We start from the raw sequence: 20,302 nt of genomic DNA, 5'->3' as shown, positions 1-20,302 counted from the left end.
TGCTATGCCTGCCCAGTTGTGCTGGTGGGGCTTGGAGTTTGAGTTACAGCTCTGGCAGTTCTTAAGTGAGCATTTGGCTTGCTTTTTTTTTTTTTGATGCGATTGCTAAGGTCGCATGTGCTTCTATTTTTATGCTTTTTTTTTTTTTTTTTTTTTTTTTGATCCTGTGATCCTTCGGGCTCTTTTGAAGCAGCAGCAATGAGACAGCTCTTCACATGCATTCGTGTTCATAATGGCGGAGAACTGTCGAAATTCGGGATGGCTCCATTCAACGGTGGGGGCTGGAGAGGCAGCTCTGCAGTTTGGAGCATTGGCTGCTCTTTCAGGGGCCGTGGGTTGCTATTCCCAGCACCCACGTGGTAGCTCACAGCCATTTGTAAGTGCAGTGCCAGGCATGTGGCGCCCTCTTCTGTCCTCCACAGGCACTGCACACATATGGTGCACAGGTGTGAAACATTCATACATGCTGGGTGTAGCAGGGCACAGCTGTAATGTTAGGCAGAGACAAGAAGATTTCGGTGGGTTCAAGGCCAGCCTGGTCTACATAGCAAGGTCCAGGCTAGCCTTAGCGACAGAGAGAGAGACCCTGTCTCACAAACACAGACACCAAAACCAAATCAAAACCAAAACGTAAAACACTCACACACATTAAAAAAAAAAATGAATTAGTCTTGGAGTTGTAGGTAATAGAAATAATATTGCCTCAAGATATGTTCCTTATGGGCTGGAGAGATGGCTCAGAGGTTAAGAGCACCGACTGCTCTTCCAGAGGTCCTGAGTTCAATTCCTAGCAACCACATAGTGGCTCACAACTATCTGTAGTGAAATCTGACGCCCTCTTCTGTATACATAATAAATAAATAAATCTTAAAAAAAAAAAAAAAAAGATATGTTTCTTATTCTTGAACTTTAAAGTTTATTCATCTTTAATTGGTTGTGCATACACATGGGGCCAGAGGCACCAGACCACCTGGCTCTGGAGTTTCAGGTGGTTTGGAGCTGCAAACAGGGGCAGAGAGAACTGAACTCCAGTCCTCAGGAGCAGTAAGTACTTAACCACCAAGCCATCTCTCCAAACTGACTTTAAACGTATCATTACATTCATTTATTCTGTTTGTGTGTGTGAGAGCGACAGACAGACAGACAGACAAACGGAGAACAGACATGTGTGTGCCCTAGGTAGAATATGTGCGGAAGTCAAACAACATTCGGGAGTGGCCTTTTCCTCCCACCATGTGGGTCTCAGGGTTAAACTCAGATTCCCGGACTTGGCACCAAGTGCCCTTAGCCCCAGAGCCATCTTGCCAACTCTCAAGACACATTCTTGGAGCAGAAAAAAAGTAAAAGAAGGAGAAGGAGAAAGAGGAGGAGGAAGGAGAAGAAGGGAAGAAAGAAAAATTGCCAATAGTACAGTACAATATGACGATGATTCAGTGCGGATCACTCCAACCATCGCTCTATGGCAATATGTCCACCGTCAGCGCTGGAAACCTACGCTGATCCCTCAGTTTCCATGAGTCTCTGCATGGGTTAGTAAGGGCTTTTGCTCTAAGGGTCACGGACTGAAAGCAAGTCACAAACTGACCCACACTCAAGGAGAGGGTTTACATGAATACCAGGAAACAGAGATGGCTGGCCACCTTAGGCTCATCTGCCACAATGCTTACATAAGATGTTATTTCTAAATAAACAGATGCATCTTTGAAATGTTTCTGAAAAGAGGCGTCCTGCATTCTGCATTCCTAACAGGAGTTCTGAACCCTCAGGAGAAGACAGGAATTGTTTGCAGAGAAGGAAAAAGGGGAAGTAGGGGAAGTTTTAATTCTTTGAAGATATATATATAGCCGGGCTATGGTGGCACATGCCTTTAATCCCAACACTTGAGAGGCAGAGGCAGGAGGATCTCTGAGTTCGAGGCCAGCCTGGTCTACATAGTAAGTTCAAACATAGCCAGGGCTATGCAGAGAAACCCTCTCAAAAAGCAAAAAACAAAAACAAAACAAAAAAATTATATATATTTTTTTATTGCCTACATGCCTGTGTCTCACAGGTTTGTCAAAGTTAGGGCGCAATTACAGGAGTGAATTCTACCCTTCTACCACGTGGGTCCTAGGGATTGGATCAGATCTTCATTCTTTGCAGCAAGAATCTACCCACTGAGCCATCTCAACAGACCAAGTTTTATGTTTGTTTGTTTGGTTGGTTTTGTTGTTGTTTGTTTTTTCCAAAACTCTTTTGAGAAGGAGATTTATTTGGGAAGGAGGGTCCAGGAGAGTAGCTGCCTCTACCAGGGTGGAGAGAACAGCCCCAAGTTTTAAGTTTTTAAAAAGAAAATGTATTCAAGTACTAAAGAGAAAAGAAAAATCCCAAGCCTCTTCGGAGGAGGAGAGATGAGTACAAGATAACATCTGTGTTGCATCTGCAGTTCCCCAACAATGAAGCCCATCTCCATAATGCCCTGAGATTGCCTTGGCCCCCGGCACGCCTACCCAAACACTGCAAGATGAGAGCTGAGAACACACACGGACAAAGGAAACACCTTAAATACATGTTAGATATCTTGGGGCTGGGAGATGGCACAGTGCTTCAGAGCCCTGGCTGCTCATGAAGAGGATGTGGATTTTGTCCTAGCACCCACAAGCTGGCGAATGACCATCTGTAACTCCAGTTCTATGGGATCTAGCACCGTCTTCTGACCTCTGTGGGAACTGCATGAACGAAATGCACAGACATGCATACAGGCATATGTTTGTATGCACACACATACAAAAAAAAAAAAAAAAAAAGTTAAGTCAAAACAAATGTGAAAATTCCAGAATGAGAAAATACTAAACTCCCTGTCAGTCTGGCTGACTTTTTCCTTTTTCCTCACTCTCAAACAAGATCAGTCATGACATTATGATCCTTCAGAAGGATGTGAGTGAGGGGATGGACCAGAGACGGGTACCAGAGCCCAGGTGGTGTTTGGAAAGACTCCAGGCCTGGATATTAGGAGATGTTGTCTCCACAGCCTCTCTCTCTCCTCTCTTCATGACTCAGACTGTGACCATTGTTTTAACTATTCCACATCTTTTAATTCCCATATGAATTCTAATTTTTAAATGAAATTAATTTAAATAAAAATATGTGTATGTGTATATATCTCTATCTGTGTATGCCATGTCTGTGCAACTGCCCTTAGAGGCCAGAAAAGGATGTTGGATCCTCTGGAGCTGGAGTCACAGGAAGTTGTAAACTGCCTGCCTAAGGTGAGTGCTGGGACCAAACTCAGGTCCTCTGCAAGTACAGGACACGTTCTGAAATGCTGAGCCAGACCCTCACTTTATGCTTTACATTTATCCATGTGTTTACTTGTGTGTAGGGTGCAGCGCACTACCACAGCATCCTTGCGGAGATCAGAGAACAGTGTGTAGGAGCCAGTTCTCTCCTTCCAGAATGTGGGTTCCGGGGATTGAACTTCAGCCATCAGGATTTAGCAGTAGTTAACTTTACCCATTAAGACATCTCAGCCCCTCCAGGTAAATTTTAGAAACGGCTTGTCATCTTCTTTCATTCCCTGGAGCCACAAGTCAAAATAAACTCCTTCTCTATGTTGCTTTTGACAGGGTGTTTTTCATAGCAACAGGAAAGTAACTGACAGGTTGTCTGGGTTTGTGTTGTTGTTGTTTTGTTTTGGGGTGTGAGGTAACAAGCCATGTGACTGAATGTAGATTAAAATAAATGGGTTAATTTAAGTTATAAGAGTGGTGGGACAAGCCAAGTTAAGGCAAGCTTTCATAATTAATAATATCTCCATGTCATTATTTGGGAGCTGGTGGTACGAGAAAGACTTGCTGCATATGGCATCCAACATCGGGACTCGAATATCCAAACATAGGGCTTGAGAAAGCTAAGAAAAGTTCTGGATGAGGAGCTGGCTGTAGCTTCCCAGTCCTGCAGTCTCTCAGGTGAGCTGGTGCTCAGCAGCATAGAGAGACATGTGTACTGGCTGCTGCCAGTGGGCTGGAGCAGCTGCAGCACAGCCCATGCATGCGTTAGCACCATGTGCTAGGCTGAGCCATGGGGCAGGCAGACATGGCAGTTTAAGACTTGTTTCATCCGCTCAGAGACCAGTGCAGATGTTTAGTAAAGCCAGGCCTAGACACAGAAACCTCTAAAAAGATACAGTGTGTTTAAAACTGTGCTTAGATGCCGAAGAAAGAAAAGAAAATGACTCTAAAAATAGTTTAAAAATAATAGCAAAGTCTTCAAAAAGAAAGTAAAATAATATTTTCTTTTTAAAAAGCCACATAAAGATGGGAAATACATAGGGTGTCTGGATACTGTTTGGTGCTTTGTTGGCTTTGAATTTTTTGAATGCTGATGAGTGAAAAACAGCTGTTGAGAGACATTGGATAGTGGAAAGTAATGCTAAATTAAACCAACCTATAGACTTTAGGGATATTTTAGCTTCAAAATGAAAGTCGGACAATGTGTTGCATTGGGGGAGAGGTTGTGCTTTTGTTTCCACAGGAAAGAAAAGCTATGGATTCCTTCAAAGTTAGTTGAGATCAAACTTGACTGAGGGAGACTTCCTGAGGATCTTGGCTACAGACATGAGGGAAAAGCCAGGAAAGACTATAAGACAGTTGATGTATAAGCTGACCGCTTGATATGGGAACTCCTCAGAGACTAGATTAGACATAATAAATCCTGTTGGCTACAGAGTCCCCATGACTTATTATTACGTTATCCTTTCATATAACATGGATAGAGATTTCTATCACAGTTTGGTTATACAGTCCAAACAAATTTGCAAAGTTAACAGATGTCTTTCATTTACCTGCACAATCATAGAAAAAAAAAAGTCATCTTTAGCTGACTTATGCAAACTGCACATTCCATACTTGTGTTAATACCTTTAAAAGTTTGTGGGTTTTCAGGGGGAAAAAAGGACCAGATAACAATAAAAACAAATAGCCCTGGATCCAGCCTCTCAGAATGCCTCTGTTGCAGTTTCCTCAAAATTCTGCATCCTGAACATCTTCAAAGCTACTAGGTGAGATGGTCCAGCCTCACAGACTAATCTAGTCATAACTTCAGATAAGCTCTACACTTTCCCACCACACAGAAACTAAACAAAAAATAATACAGCTAGCTCTCTCAGAACTTCACTATTATCCCAATTTTCTCAGAGTCCCCCTAAAGATGCCATCACCCCCAGGAAGCAGGAAGCAAATCTAGAGAACACGATGCCCATATTCCCAAGAGATGGGGTGGGTAGTTTCGGTCATGTGGTGGGCCATGGATGTTTGTCATCATTTAGGGGTGTTGGCTACAAGTTGTTACTGGTCATGGTCAGGAAAAAGTTGAACAAAGGAGATTAGATTCAGGGATCTCTTTCTGAAGGAAAAAGGGGGATAGACTATAGAAATGATGGGATAAAAGGGTGGATTGTTGAGTCTACTTTTGAACAACCACTAGTCTCAAATATTTTTACATTGGTATGGAATTTTATATATTAATACAAATTTAAAGTTATTGTCATTATACTACATATATGTTTCTATTCTTGTTTAAGGTATTGTACCTATGCAACTCATTTTAAAATGTAAAGTTTTAGTCCTTGAAAGCTACTTAGGATAATAAAGAAATACAGGTTAATAGTTATCAATAACAATCATAATTATGTTAGGTATGTTTTCAAGGTCATACAGAGATATATTTTAGATAGGTAGGTGGTCTTCAAACTCTTCAAAGACCTACAGAATATGGCATTTAAAATGACTTTTCATGACAGTGAGACATGTCTGCTCCTGGCAGCACCAATCTACTACAAAAAAGGATGATGGGTATCAAAGAACCTCCATATGGAGTTTGCTTTCTTTGTGGCAAGAAACTGCCCTTGCCTCAACTGCCGACAGTATGCTGTCCAAACTGGACAAGCAGGATACAAAAAAGCCAACCACCAAACTTTGCCAAGATAGGGTAGGACAGTCAATTAAAAATTCCTGCTTCACAGAGAAGTCTGTCAGATATTCTAAGCCTGTAGGCCAAAGATCGATGCCCCAGTGTTACAGAGGATCCTTGGGTGACTGTCCAGAAAGCCAGCTGTTTCTGTCATTTTTTTGAGACAGGGTTTCTCTGTGTAGTTTTGGAGCCTGTCCTGGAACTCACTCTGTAGACCAGGCTGGCCTCAAACTCATGGAGATCCGCCTGGCTCTGACTCCCAAGTGCTGGGATTAAAGGCGTGTGCCACCACCGCTCGCTTGTCTCTGCCATTTCTATAGGAAGTTGCTTGCTCCTCTGTATTTCCTGTTTACTCAGGTAATATTGCACTCTTCTTGGGTTTCTGATGGAGTTGAAGACAAGATAGTCAGAGTTACAGTTTCCTTTGTTACTGTAAAAATTCAAAAAAGAAACTCAGAAAAGAAGTATAAAATGTCTGAGGTTGAGAGATGTATTTATCTAAGAAAACGTTTTGAGGTCTAAATAGATAGTTTTAAGATGATAGTACAAGTTATGATAGAAAATAGTTTAGGTATAAAAGTTTAAATCCATCAAGATAAGATAGATAGTAGAGTAATTTCTTTGGATACACCAAACACAAATGGACTGGACATTGTGAATGTAATAATGTAATTCTTACCTGATAATTGTTCTTATTGTTTATAGTTTTATTATGTTAGAGTTAAAACCTTTCCTTTCCTTTTTTTTTTTTTTTTTTTTTAGACAAAAAGGGGAAATGTTTTGGAATATTCCTTTACACTGTGTGAAGATGTGTCACTGTGACTGGTTGAATAAAGAGCTGAATGCAAAAAAAAAAAAAAAAAAAGATAGCCGGGTGGTGGTGGTGCTCACCTTTAATCCAGCACTTGGGAGGCAGAGGCAGGTGGATCTCAGTGAGTACAAGGCCAGCCTGGTTTCAGAGCAAGTCCAGGACACCCAGGGATACACAGTGAAATCTTGTCTTGAAAAACAAAACAAAAGAGCTGAACAGCCAATAGCTAGGCAGGAAGAGGTTAGGCAGGACTTACGGGGACAGAGAGGGCCCAGGGAAGAAGAAAGGCGGATCCTGAGCCAGACTTGGAGAAGCAGCATGAACAGTATGGAGAGATGAGGTGACAAGCCATGTGACTGAATGTAGATTAAAATAAATGAGTTAATGTAAGTTATAAGAGCAGGTGGAACAAGCCTAAGTTAAGGCTAAGCTTTTCGTAATTAATAATAAGTCTCTGTGTCATTATTTGGGAACTGGCAGTACAGAAAAGACTTGCTATAGGGGCATGTGTGTGTATGTATGTGTATGTGTGAATGTATGTGTTCATTTGTGTGTATATGTGTATGTGTGCATGTATGTATGTATGTGTGTTTATGTGTGTGTGTATGTGTGATAATCACAATCACAGTGAACCATGGGCCTAGAGGGATGGCTTAGTGAAAAGGGTGAGTCCAGGGGATTGTGAACCACCTACTGCAAGCCACCTGGTGTGGGTGCTGGGAACTGAACTCAGATCCTTTGTAAGAACAGTAGATACTCTTCTTTGTTTTTTGTTTTTTTTTTTTTTAGATTTATTTATTATTTATTTTATGTGTATCGATGTTAACCTGCATTCATGTCTGTGTGCCACATGAGTGCCTGGTACCTGCAGAGGTCAAAAGAGGTTGTCAGATCCCCTGCGGTTACAGATGGCCATGAGCCAGTTTATGGGTGTTAGGCATCAAACCCCGGTTCTCGCAACAAGTGTTCTCAGTTGCTGAGCCATCTTTCCAGCCTGTAACGGGCACTCTCAACCACTGAGCAATCTCTTCTAACCACAGTTATCTCTCTCTAGCCTCAGACATACAGCTTTTTATATAGGTATCTCTCTCTCTCTCTCTCTCTCTGTGTGTGTGTGTGTGTGTGTGTGTGTGTGTGTGTGTGTGCATATACTGTGTGTGGGTGTGCACATGACTGAAAGTGCCCTTGGAGACCAGAAGGGAGCATCATATCCCCATAACTAGAGTTATAGACAGTTGTGAGCTGCCATGTGGGTGCTGGGAATTGAATCCAGTCCTCTGGAAGAGCAGCCAGTGCGGTTAACCACTGAGCCATCTCTCCAGGAGCCTTGATTTTTCTTAAATCATTTGAAGTGGGAAGACTGACCGTTAGTTCAGATTTTGGGTGGGAAGGTCCACCTTAAGTCGGGGTTACTCCTGGTGGTGTCTTGTGTAAAGAACATGGAAGAAGGAAGCTTTTGCTCTTTGCCTGCTTGCCTCCACCTTGAAAGTTCCTTCCTCCCCTGGCTTAGAGTCTATTTCCTCAGGATTCTGTGTCTCCTGAGATTAGCTGAGGCATTCAGACTCATGGACTGAATAACTACTGAATTCCTGGACTTTTCATTGTTACACAGTCTTTGTTGGCTGAGTTAGACCACAGCCTGTAAGCCAGTCTAATAAATAAATAAATATACATATATACACAGACATACATACACACATGAATATATACACACAAATACATACAATCATATACATATATGCACACACATTCATACAAACACACACATACACACATATATGCACACATACAAACATATATACACACACATACACATACACACACAGCAGTTTCTAATTTCCACCTGATGGTTTTAAACTACCCACTACTTCGAGGAATGTCACTTAGCCTCCAAATATTTGGAGAATTTCTAGAAATACTTCTTTTTTCACTTCTAATTTAGTGCACTGTAATTAGAGAATGTTTTTTTTGTTTTTTGTTTCAGTTTGGTTTTGTTTTTTTGAGACAGGGTTTCTCTGTGTAGTCCTGGCTGTCCTGGAATGCACTCTATAGACCAGGCTGTCCTTGAACTCACAGAAATTGGGTGCCTCTGCCTCCTGAGAGCTGGGATTAAGGGTGTGTGAAACTACTGCCTGGCAGGAATGAATGTTTTTAAATTCGTTGCTGTCTCATCTAGTAATTGAATTTTTCACATATGTAACATTTTCTAGAGAAGTTGGTTCTATCAAGCTATTTGGCAATGGTAGCCACATCTTTATCCGTGCTGGGCCTCTGACAGCTGTTTTATCTGTTAATGAGAAGGGGGAGGTAAATCTTCTGCTAAAATCAGGGTTATTCATTTCTTCTAGTTCTTTCTCTCTCTCTCTCTCTCTCTCTCTCTCTCTCTCTTTCTTTCTTTCTTTAAAGATTTATTATGTATACAGTGTTCTGTCTGCATGTATGCCTACACACCAGAAGAGGGTGCCAGATCTCATTACAGATGGTTGTGAGCCACCATATGGTTGCTGGGAATTGATCTCAGAACCTCTGGAAGAGCAACCAGTGCTCTTAACCTCTGAGCCATCTCTCCAGCCCTCTTTTTTTTTTTTTTTCCCCAGAGCTGAGGACCGAACCCAGGGCCCTGCACTTGCTAGGCAAGCACTCTACCACTGAGCTAAATCCCCAAACCCCCTCTTTCTTTCTTTCTTTTTTTTTTAATTGTTTTTTTCAAGACAGGGTTTCACTCTGTAGAACAGGCTGGCCTTGAACTCACAGAGATCCTCGCTGCCTCTGCCTCCTGAGTACTGAGATTAAAGTTGTGCACCAACCACGCTGTCTAGCCTCCTAGTTCTTGCTACACTTGTATTTTTTGTATTTATTTTTACTATTTCTAAACATATGTGTGCATGTGTGTCTGTGGAAGCCTGAGGTGTTGGATCCCCTGGAGCTGTGGTCACAGGCAGTTATGAGCCACCTGATGTGGGTGCTGGAAACTGAACTTAGGTCCTTCAGTACATTTTCCTAAACGCTGAGCCATATCTCCAGCATATGTATGTATGTATGTTTGTATGTATGTATATTTCTTTTTGATTTCACATGTTTATTGGGGGCAACAGGAAGTGGGTCCTCTTCCATCTGTGGGAGTATTCACACGCTCTTCAGCCATTCCAGGCTTGGGCCCTGGGGGTCCCGGAGGTGGCTGGCACATCAGGCATGTTCCCATTATCTCTTACAGGCACTGAGTAATCGCAGGGTGTGGCTGGTTTGATCTTGGTGGCACTTGGTGTCGAGGCTAAGTAAGGGCATAATTAGAGTGAGGTTCCCAGTGGCGGTGGACACCACGGGTGCTGGTTCCTTTGCCCAGGCAGTTTTGAGGAAGGTAGAGAATCTCCCAGCCATCTTGGCCTCTCAGACCCTATGTTTTTAAAGACAATCTCCATGTGGCCCGGCTGGCCTGGAACTCACAGAGATCTGCCTGTATGCTAAGAGTGCTGGGATGAAAAGGGTGTGAGCCTTTTGAATCTGTGTGTGTTCTGAAGTTTGTTCTGTCCTCTCAGTAAGTCAACATTTCCATACTGATATTCTGCTGATAGTCTTTATCCTAACACACACTTGGTCCAATAGTAAAACATACACTGCAGTTCTTTTGATTACTGTTAATATGGTCTGTTCTTTTTCCATTTCTTCTTTAACCAATTTGGTTTTCATATTTAAAGTTCCTTTCTTACACAGTAGATAGATAGGTCATTTAAAAATATTTATTGATTTCTCTCCGCCAGATCGCTGTCATCATGGACATGAGTCGCGTGCAACCCATCAAGCTGGCTAGGGTAACCACAGCGCTGGGCAGGACCGGCTCACAGGGACAGTGCACGCAGGTACGTGTGGAATTTATGGATGACACCAGCCACTCTATCATCTGAAATGTCAAAGGCCCCTTTTGAGAGGGTGATGTGCTCACCCTATTGGAGTCAGAAAGAGAGGCTCGGAGGTTGAGCTGGTCTTGCTGCTGGGTCCTGGATATCCACCACTTGGCCCCTGATGACCTGCAACTATTAAATAAAGCATTTGTATTGTTTTCAAAAAATATTTATTGATTTCTGTTTTATGTCGATGGGTGTTTTGCCTGCACATATGTCTATGAATCGTTTGCATGCAGGGCCTTCAGGGTCAGAAAAGGCCGTTGGGTCCCTAGAACTAGATTTACAGATATTTGTAAGCTGCGATGTGGGTGCTGGGAATCAATCCCAGGTCATCTCTCCAGGACACTTTTAAAAATACACATTAGCACGCCAGGCGGTGGTGGCGCACGCCTTTAGTCCCAGCACTCGGGAGGCAGAGGCAGGCAGATCTCTGTGAGTTCGAGGCCAGCCTGGTCTACCAAGTGAGTTCCAGGAAAGGCACAAAACTGCACAGAGAAACCCTGTCTCGAAAAAACAAAAAACAAAAATAAAATAAATAAATAAATAAATAAATAAATAAATAAATACACATTAGCTAGGTGGTGGTGGCAAACACCTTTAATCTCAACACTTGGGAGGCAGAAGCAGGCAGATCTCTGTGAGTTTGAGGCCAGCCTGGTCTACAGAGCAACCTCCAGGACAGGCACCAAAACTACACAGAGAAACCCTGTCTTGAAAAAACAAAACAAGCCGGGCGGTGGTGGCACACGCCTTTTAATCCCAGCACTCGGGAGGCAGAGCCAGGCGGATCTCTGTGAGTTCGAGGCCAGCCTGGTCTCCAAAGCGAGTTCCAGGAAAGGCGCAAAGCTGCACAAAAAAACCCTGTCTCAAAAAACCAAAAAGAAAAGAAAAGAAAAGAAAGAAAGAAAGAAAAAACAAAACAAAACAAACAAACAAACAAAAAAGAGAATTTAAAAAAAAATACACTTTATCCGATGGGCAGTGATAGTGCATGCCTTTAATCTCAGCACTTGAGAGGCAAATGTAGTACAGAAATCTGTGAGTTCCAGGCCAGCCTGGTCTACAGAGCAAGCTTCAGGATAGGCTCCAAAGCTACACAGAGAAATCCTGTCTCAACAAAACAAAAATACACTTTATCCAGCTAGGCAATGGTGGCACATGTCTTTAATCTCAGCACTTGGGAGGCAGAGGCAGGTGGATCTCTGTGAATTTAAGGCCAGTCTAGACTAAATAGTGAGTTTCAGGATGGTCAGGGCTACCCAAAGAAACCCTGTCTTGAAAAACAAACAAAATAAACAAACAAAATTTAATATTTATACATGTAGATAATGTGTTTGGATCAAATCCACCTCCATTCTCTCTTCTCTAATTCCTCCTTTATTACCCAAGTATTACTTTTCTCTTCCAAATTCATGTGTCTGTCTGTCTGTCTGTCTCTCTCTCTCTCTCTCTTATCAAACACCCAGGGTGCATTTAGTGCCACCTGTATGTGCATGTGTGTAGGACCATCTGCTTGAGCACAGGGAGCCTGTCTGGTCCCGAACCCCTGAAGAAAGCTGACCTTCCCACTCCAGTAGCCATCAGCTGGAGGTGGAGTTCATGAGATCCTCTCCAATCCACGCTGACATAGTCCTGTCATTGGGGTGTTTCCATAACTGATGCTCAGTGTGATCATTGACAGATCAGCTTAAGCTGTGTCCGTGTGTATCTTATGTACGTATGTGTATGTGCAGGTGCACATGCCGATACTCGTGTAAGAACTGGGATCCTGCTCTACCGTCCTCCACCTTATCCCCTTGAGCCAGGATCTCTCGCTGAACCTGGGGGAGGCTGGAGACCAGCAAGCCCAGTGAACCTCTGTCTCATCTCCACAGTGCCCTGGTTGCAGACATGCACATGGCCATACCCAGCTTTTCCCATGGACACTGGAGATTTGAACTCAGGTCCGCACGCTTCTACAGCATGTTCTCTTACCCACTGAGCCATCTCCCCAGCCCTAAGCACATCATCACTATTGGTGCTTTATTCGTCTCATTTGTTCTTTGTTACCTCTTTTTTTTTTTTTTTTTTTTTTTTTTTTTGGTTTTTCGAGACAGGGTTTCTTTGTGTAGCTTTGCGCCTTTCCTGGAGCTCACTTGGTAGCCCAGGCTGGCCTCGAACTCACAGAGATCCGCCTGGCTCTGTCTCCCAAGTGCTGGTCTTTGTTACCTCTTTACACCTTTCGTGTTAAGCATTTTCCAGCGAGGTGATAAGCTACGACACTTAGATTTTATTTTGGTGCTCACATTCCAGCTCCACCTTTAAGGGATGCCAGAATCCGTCTTCAAATGCCGCTGGAAGAGTTACGCTCGTGTTTCCCACTTCTTCCTCCCTGGTCTCCATGTTAGTGTGTCATTCACCCATTTCTATTTAAACCCCACCAAAATCCCCACTGTTCTAGAGAGCCAGGAGAAGAGGGGCTGGCAGGAGGACTCATGGGTAAGAGCCCTTGCTGCTCATACAGAGAACCTGTTTGAATTCCCAGAACCTCTGTCTGTCTGCTCACAACTGCCTGTTACTCCAACTTCAGGGACCCAATACCTTCTTCTGGCTTCCACAAGCACTTGTATTTGTGTGGTACACATAAACTCAGGCGTGCGCGCACGCACGCACGCACGCACGCACACACACACACAAATAAATCTTTAAATAATAAATAGATTACCAGGCATGGTGGCTCACACCTTTAATCCCAGCACTCAGAAGGCAGAGGCAGGTAGATTTCTATGAGATCAAGGCCAGCCTGGTCTACAAAGAGAGTTTAGGACAGCCAGGTCTACACAGAGAAAACCCTTCTCAATAAATAAATAAATAAATAAATAAATAAATGAAATATATTTGTTTGTTTGTTTGTTTTTGTTTTTTGAGACAGAGTTTTTCCTGTGTTGTTTTGGTGCCTGTCCTAGATTTCACTCTGTAAACCAGGCTGGCCTCGAACTCACAGAGATCCACCTGGCTCTGCCTCCTGAGTGCTGGGATCAAAGGCATGCACCAATGCCGCCTGGCTGGTAACACACAATTTTAATCCCAACACTTGGAAGGCAGTGGCAGGTGGATCTCTGTGAGTTCAAGGTCAGCCTTTATACATAACAAGTTGTAGGTCAGCCTGGGCTACATACTGATACTCTGCCTCAATATATTAATTAATATATAATTACAATAATTCATTGCTAAAAGGCACTCCCTAGAAGCTAGAGAGATGGCTCAGAGGTTAAGAGCTCTGGCTGCTCTTTAATAGGTCCTGAGTTCAATTCCCAGCAACCACATCGCTCAGAACCATCTATAATGAGATCTAGTGCCCTCTTCTGGTGTGCAGACATACACGCAGGCAAAACACAGTATACATAATAAATAAATCTTAAAAAAAAAAAAAAAAGCACCCCCTAATTGGGCTGGAGAGATGGCCCAACATTTCAGACCCTTTACTCTCTTCTAGGGATCTGAGTTCTGTTCCCAGCACCCCATTTGACAGCTCACAAATGCTTGGAACTCTAGGTCCAGGGGATCTGACACACGAGAGTGTGTAAGCAATCTAGGAGATTGTATCTCCTAGAAAAGTTAGAGAGGCACTTGATTGGCAAAGGCAGGTGCATCTCCAAGTTTGAGGCCAGCCTGGTCTACATAGTGAGTTCCAGGACAGCCAGAGCTACATAGAGAGGTCCTGTCTCAAAAAAAAAAAAAAAAAAAAAGGAAATGTCAAAGAGACTACGCCCATGAAGCCTTACCAGTGTGTCTGTCTAAATAAGACCTAAACAAGGATGACACCAGTAGACACACTAATGTGGAAGAGGGCTAGCTCACGGGGCTTTAAACACAGACAAAGACCTACAGGCAACTCAAAAATGCTGAGAGTGGGAGAAACAGTCCTCCCAGGGAAGAGCGAGCCAACTGATTATCCAGCACCACATGGTCAGCCCTGAAAACACACAAACCAGTAACATTATACAGACCGTGCGTGCAGGCTGTATTTATATACGTAGGAACACACGTACACACCCTAACATTAAATAAAAAGAGGCCATGAATTTGAGAGAGAGCAAGGTGGGGTTGAAAGAAAGGGGGGGTATGACATAATCATAATATGATCTCAAAAAATAAAAACATAATTTAAAAGGAAAAGAAAGAAAACCAGGAAAAGAGCTTTACTAACCTTGGGACAGATGAGGGGCCACACCTCTCCCTGGGCATGGCTCAGGTGCAAGCATGCTGAAACCTTGTTAAAACTGTTACAACCACCATTCCTGTTAATGATAAGCTGCTTCTGTTTACCCTTTAAGCATCCCTCTCCTGTGAGTAAGCAGAGACACTGGGGCTGGACCATCTGGCTCTTTAGTTAGCAGCCCTTGGTCTCTGTCTAGCATCCTTGAGCAGGAAGGCTGTCTACTAGTCAGCCAGACACCACAATGCCTGGACCAGCCATCCTGAACATGCTGTGGACACTTGGAGACAAGTGTGCAGATGATCACAGCTGACTGCCCCGGTTGCTGAGGCACATACTGCTCTAGGTTTGAAACTGTTCCAGACACTGATGATTAAAAGCCTGGTGGAAGCATTTCCACTGTGGCTGAAGGGGGAGCATGTCCCCAGGTGGAGGGACTACTAGACTGGTGACAGGGCTGTGATTGGCCTAAAACGCGAGCGGGAAGACTTGGGATGATCACCAGAAGCCAGACTATACTGGCTGGAGTGGTCTGAAGGTCCCCAGGCTGTTTGAGCAGACCATTTAGACTCACCCTGTGAGTTACCGGAGACATCCAGATGTGCTTCTGTACCTGACATTGCAACATCGGATCCAGACACATTTCTTGGAGCTGAAGAGATGGCTCAGTTGGTAAAAACAGACTAGAATTTGATGTTCCAAAAACTCATGATAGAAACCAGGCATGACAGTGCAGGCCTATAACTTTAGGCCTGAGGAAGCAGAGACAAGTGGATCTCAGAGCTTTCTAGCCAGCCAGTCAAGTCAAATTGGCAAGTTCCTGGTTCATCGAGAGACCCTGCCTCAAAAACAAAAATAAATAAATATAAATATATATATACATATATATAATGTAGTACAATATAATATAATATATTATTCTGACTGGAGAGATCATTCAGTGGTGAAGAGCACTTAAAAATGTTTTTAACCTTTATTTTTATGTGTATGGCGTTCTAACTGCCAATGTGTCTGGTCTGTGTATCACACGGGTGCAGTGTCCTTAGAGGCCAGAAGAGGGCACTGTGGCTCCTGGAATTGGAGTCACATAGTATTGTGAGCTGTCATGTGGGTTCTGGAAATCAAGCTGGGGTTATATAGAGGAGGAGCCAGGGATCCTGACTGCTGAGCCATCTCTCCAGCCCTGACAGTACTTTTTGTTCTTACAGGGGATCCAAGTTCAGTTCCCAGCATCCACATAGGACAGATCACATCCACTGTGTCAAACACTACCGTACTCGGAGGCACACAGCATTTGAAGAGCTTCTTGCTGCAGGCCGGCAGTGGCACACATCTTTAATCCCAGCCCTCGGGAGGCAAAGGTAGGCAGGTCTCTGAGTTCGAGGCCAGTCTGGTCTACAGAGCAAATTCCAAGTCTACACAGAGAAACCCTGTCTCAACAAAACAAACAAAAAAAAAAAACCAAGAAGAAGAAGGAGGAGGAGGAGGAGGAGGAGAAGAAAGAAAAGAAGAAAAGAAGAAGAAGAAGAAGAAGAAGAAAGAAAGAAAGAAAGAAAGGAAGAAAGAAAAAGAAGAAGAAGAAGGAAAAAGAGCTTCTTGTCCAGACAGGTTCCTGGCCTAGAGAAGTAAAGAAAACCCTTTACACCAGGCAGGGGGTGCCTGTGCTTCAGACGGCACCCCCTGGCTTCCTCAGCTCAGCGAATGCAGAGAATGAATTGTGTATAAACAGAGACTAGGGAGAAGACAAAAAACATCTGAGGGATTTGAGTTAAAAAATATTTGAGACTGAGATTTATCAGCTCTGAAATGAAATAATTTTAAAATGCAGCCATGACCTGTCACTCATGCTCCTGTAAGTGGCCCTAATGAAACCCACTAGATCACCAGAGGCAAACAAAACAAAACCATTAAAAACGGGGGGGGGGACTGAATAGGCTTTCTTTGTTGCTGTTTTCGTTTGTTGTTTTTGTTTTTTGAGACAGGTCTCACATTCATAGAGATCCTCCTGCCTCTGTCTTCAGAGTGCTGGGAACAAAGACTCAGCCACTGTCACTTCTTACTGTAGATGTCACTGACTCTCCCTTTCGTAACGTTGTGAAATTTTCAGCCCCCGCTGTTCTGTGAGCAGCCCTACACAAGCGGCCCCTCACCACTAACCACGTTTCCATCTGTCCTTGGGAGAACTTAGAGATGGCTGCCGTGGCACCGTGGGCAGGATTGGTGCTCTGGGCTCCTGTGCAGCCGGAAGGGTTAGGGGCATGCACACAGGATTTAAATGGTAGGCGAAGGAAACAGGAAGTGAGGCCAATATTCTTACTCCTTTTGTTTAGAGAGTCAATGATCTCATGAAACGATCAAAGAAAAAAAGTTGCATCTATTTCCCCATTTCTGCCATCTCTGGGGCCTTCTTTGTGCAGTGCTGGTTGTCCTCTAGAACACAGTTCTTCCCGGCTGAAAGGACTTCCTTTAACACACCAGTTGGGTAATCTGTTCCTGCCATGTCTCATCTATGGTTAATCATATCCAAGACAGGTTTCCTTCAGACACTGTAGTTTCAATATCTTGAAGTTCAACTAAAGAGTTTAAAAAAAATTTACATTTCCCACTTCACATTTAAAAACATTCCCTTTCTTGCTGGGTGGTGGTAGCGCCCGCCTTTTAATCCCAGCACTCGGGAGGCAGAGCCAGGAGGATCTCTGTGAGTTTGAGGCCAGCCTGGACTACCAAGTGAGTTCCAGGACAGGCGCAAAGCTACACAGAGAAACCCTGTCTCGAAAAACGAAAAAAAAAAAAAAAAAAGTAAAAAAAAAAAAACCCATTCCCTTTCTTAATGTACACAATACAGTTTCTACAGCTATTTTAATGACTATTTAATTATTCTGTCATTACTGGTTCTGTTTCAGTTGTGAGTCAGGTTGTTTTTGTTTTTGTTTTGTTTATTTCAGTTGTTGTTTTTCTTCTTTGTATGCCTGGCAACATTTCTCTCTCTCTCTCTCTCTCTCTCTCTCTCTCTCTCTTAGAGACTTATTTATTTATTATGTATAATGTTCTGTCTGCATGTATCCCTGCAGGCCAGAAGAGGGCACCAGATCTCATTATGGAGGCGGTTGTGAGCCATCATGTGGTTGCCAGGAATTGAACTCAGAACCTCTGGAAGAACAGCCAGTGCTCTTAACCGCTGAGCCACCTCTCTAGCCCCCGCCATATATCTCTTTATGCTGGTTTTAAAAATAATTCTACTTTGTTATGTGCTATTCTCGTGTTCATATAAATATAGTCTTGAACTTGGTTCTGGGACACAGTTACATTCTTTGGGAATAGCTGGACTCTCCCTGGATTTGCTTTCTTGGGTAGGACGAGACTGATGTTTAGTCTGTGGCTAATTCGTCCTGCTACTGAGGCAGAACCTTCCAAGTACAGTGTCCAAGGGTCTCTGCCTTGCCACTCTGCTGGTGGGAAGAAACTAATTCTGTGGCTGGCTTCTCTCATCCCTCCAAGCAGTCTTCCCCCAGCCTGGATTTCCTTCACGTGTGAGCACAGCTCATATTCAGGTTAATTGCAGCGCCCTCTTACAGATTCCCAGAATGCAATTTCAGAACCTCCTCGTCTCTCAAGTCCCTCCATCTGTCTTCTTTCTGGTCCTCTGCCCCTGACCTCCAGCCCGGGGCCTCCACACCCAGATCTGTCCTCTCAGCTCAGGACAGCTGCCAGGCTGGCCTTCATTTCTTCTCCTCCTGCTGCAGACCGGAAACTCTTCAGATGGGGCCCTCCTCCTCTCATTCATTTCTCTACCTTAGACTAACAAAAAACAAAACAAAACAAAACAAAAAAACCCACAGAGGCCCGAGAGAAGCCAAGCCTGGCAACCTGGACTCCAAATGCTGGAAGGAGAAAACTGGCGCCTGGAATTTGTCTACTGACCTCCACAGGAGCGACATGGTGCACACATACACCATTCACACACACACACACACACACACACACACACACACCATAATAAACACAAAATAAAAACAATGACCTTATCATAGCTCTTAATTAGGTTTAAATGTAAGAAACTAAGTGTGGGAAATTTAAGCAGAAAATTACAAAAATGCTAATGGAATCAAAACACAAAGCCTGAAAGAGAAGTGTGCCTTGGAAGCGGTTGGCGGGCCATGGCCAGGACTCGCTCATCTCGAAATGTGGTTCTAGGTTTCAGGCAGTCCTATCCAAATCCGGGGTGCAGTATTCTACGCATCAACAAAGACACTGGAAGAGTGAAAAACGCCTGTAATCCTAGCACCTAAGAAGTCAAGGCAGCCTGGTCTTGCACACACACACACACACACACACACACACACACACACACACACACACACACACACGGGGCGGGTGGGGGCGCAGGGGAGAGAAGAAAGACAGGACTCACAGACATAGATGTTCAATGAAGGTGAAAGGGGCAGGTCAATGAAGAAATAGCTGTCTTTGGACAAATGCTGGAACAGTTGAACATCCACAAACAACTGGAGGAGGAATTGGGGGCCAGGGGTGCTCAATGAGAGAAATTAGCAATCAGCCTCAGCCTATGCCTCAAATAAAAATTAAACAAATACGGAGCCCAGACTTTAAAGTAAAACGATGAAACTTTTAGAAGAGAACATAGGAGAAAATGATCTTGGCTTAGAAAAGTAATTCTTAGATTTGACACCAAATCTTGGTGCTTAAAGGGGAAAAAATGATGAACAAGCATCACATTTTAAAACTTTGGCTCTGCAAAAGACAGCATTATGACAACAAGAAGCTCAGAGACAGGCTGGAAAAGAGGGCGTGAGTCTTGTCCTCCAGAAGGAGGTTCTGGAAAAATATCGGAGTGGGAAGCACTGCAAAGATTCCTTTCCACCTAGACAACTGCACGGGCAGAATCTTGTCTGTTACAATTATTTTCCAAATTTTCAATCCAGCACCGGCTTACAAGCTCAGGGGAAGGGAGAACCAATACTATGCAGTTTGTTTTGGGCAATTTTAGCCCTTGGTGTGACAAGAGCTGTCCATTCTCCTGTCCCAGTCCACGGGCAGGCTCCAGGAAAGCCTGCAGCAGCCAGGTTAGAGTAGAGGGGTTCCTCCTCCAAACCCTGGGGGTGCCGGCTCTGGTCTCTGACTGTGGCTACGGTTGGAGGTGCAGACAAAGAGGCAGGTGGCCATTGAGGGCGCACTTCCCCCACGTTGCCAGCCCCTCCCCCCAACTGAAGTGACAGGACTGGATATTTAAAGGGCCAATGTTCCTTTTTTCCCTTTCTTTTCTGCTTCCAGGGACCAGAATTTAAACATCACGGCAGTCAAGAACAGTTATATATGCAAGGAAAATTAGAAAATGATGATGTGTGCCTGGGGGAAGGAACAGGTCTTTACAAAGACCTGAAAGGACCTCAAAATGTACTTCCCAGGCTGATCATTGCATAG

General features: G+C 43.7%; 1 protein-coding gene and 1 pseudogene across 1 annotated transcript; one reads left to right on the top strand and one right to left on the bottom strand.

The window, feature by feature from the left end:
* Positions 1-9,886: 9,886 nt before the first annotated feature.
* Positions 9,887-10,138, bottom strand: LOC114695276 (annotated as a pseudogene).
* A 392-nt stretch (positions 10,139-10,530) lies between these two features.
* LOC119087408 (40S ribosomal protein S28-like) lies at positions 10,531-10,836 on the top strand. Its single transcript, XM_037202651.1, is given in 1 exon segment — positions 10,531-10,836. A coding segment is annotated over 1 exon segment (306 nt).
* The last annotated feature ends 9,466 nt before the right edge of the window (positions 10,837-20,302 follow it).

The sequence above is a fragment of the Peromyscus leucopus genome, chromosome 1 (genome assembly GCF_004664715.2).
Source record: "Peromyscus leucopus breed LL Stock chromosome 1, UCI_PerLeu_2.1, whole genome shotgun sequence".
NCBI classification, from domain to species: domain Eukaryota; kingdom Metazoa; phylum Chordata; class Mammalia; order Rodentia; family Cricetidae; genus Peromyscus; species Peromyscus leucopus.
The sequence above is the reverse complement of the archived record's forward strand: the minus strand, read 5'-3'. Positions and strand labels throughout refer to the sequence as shown.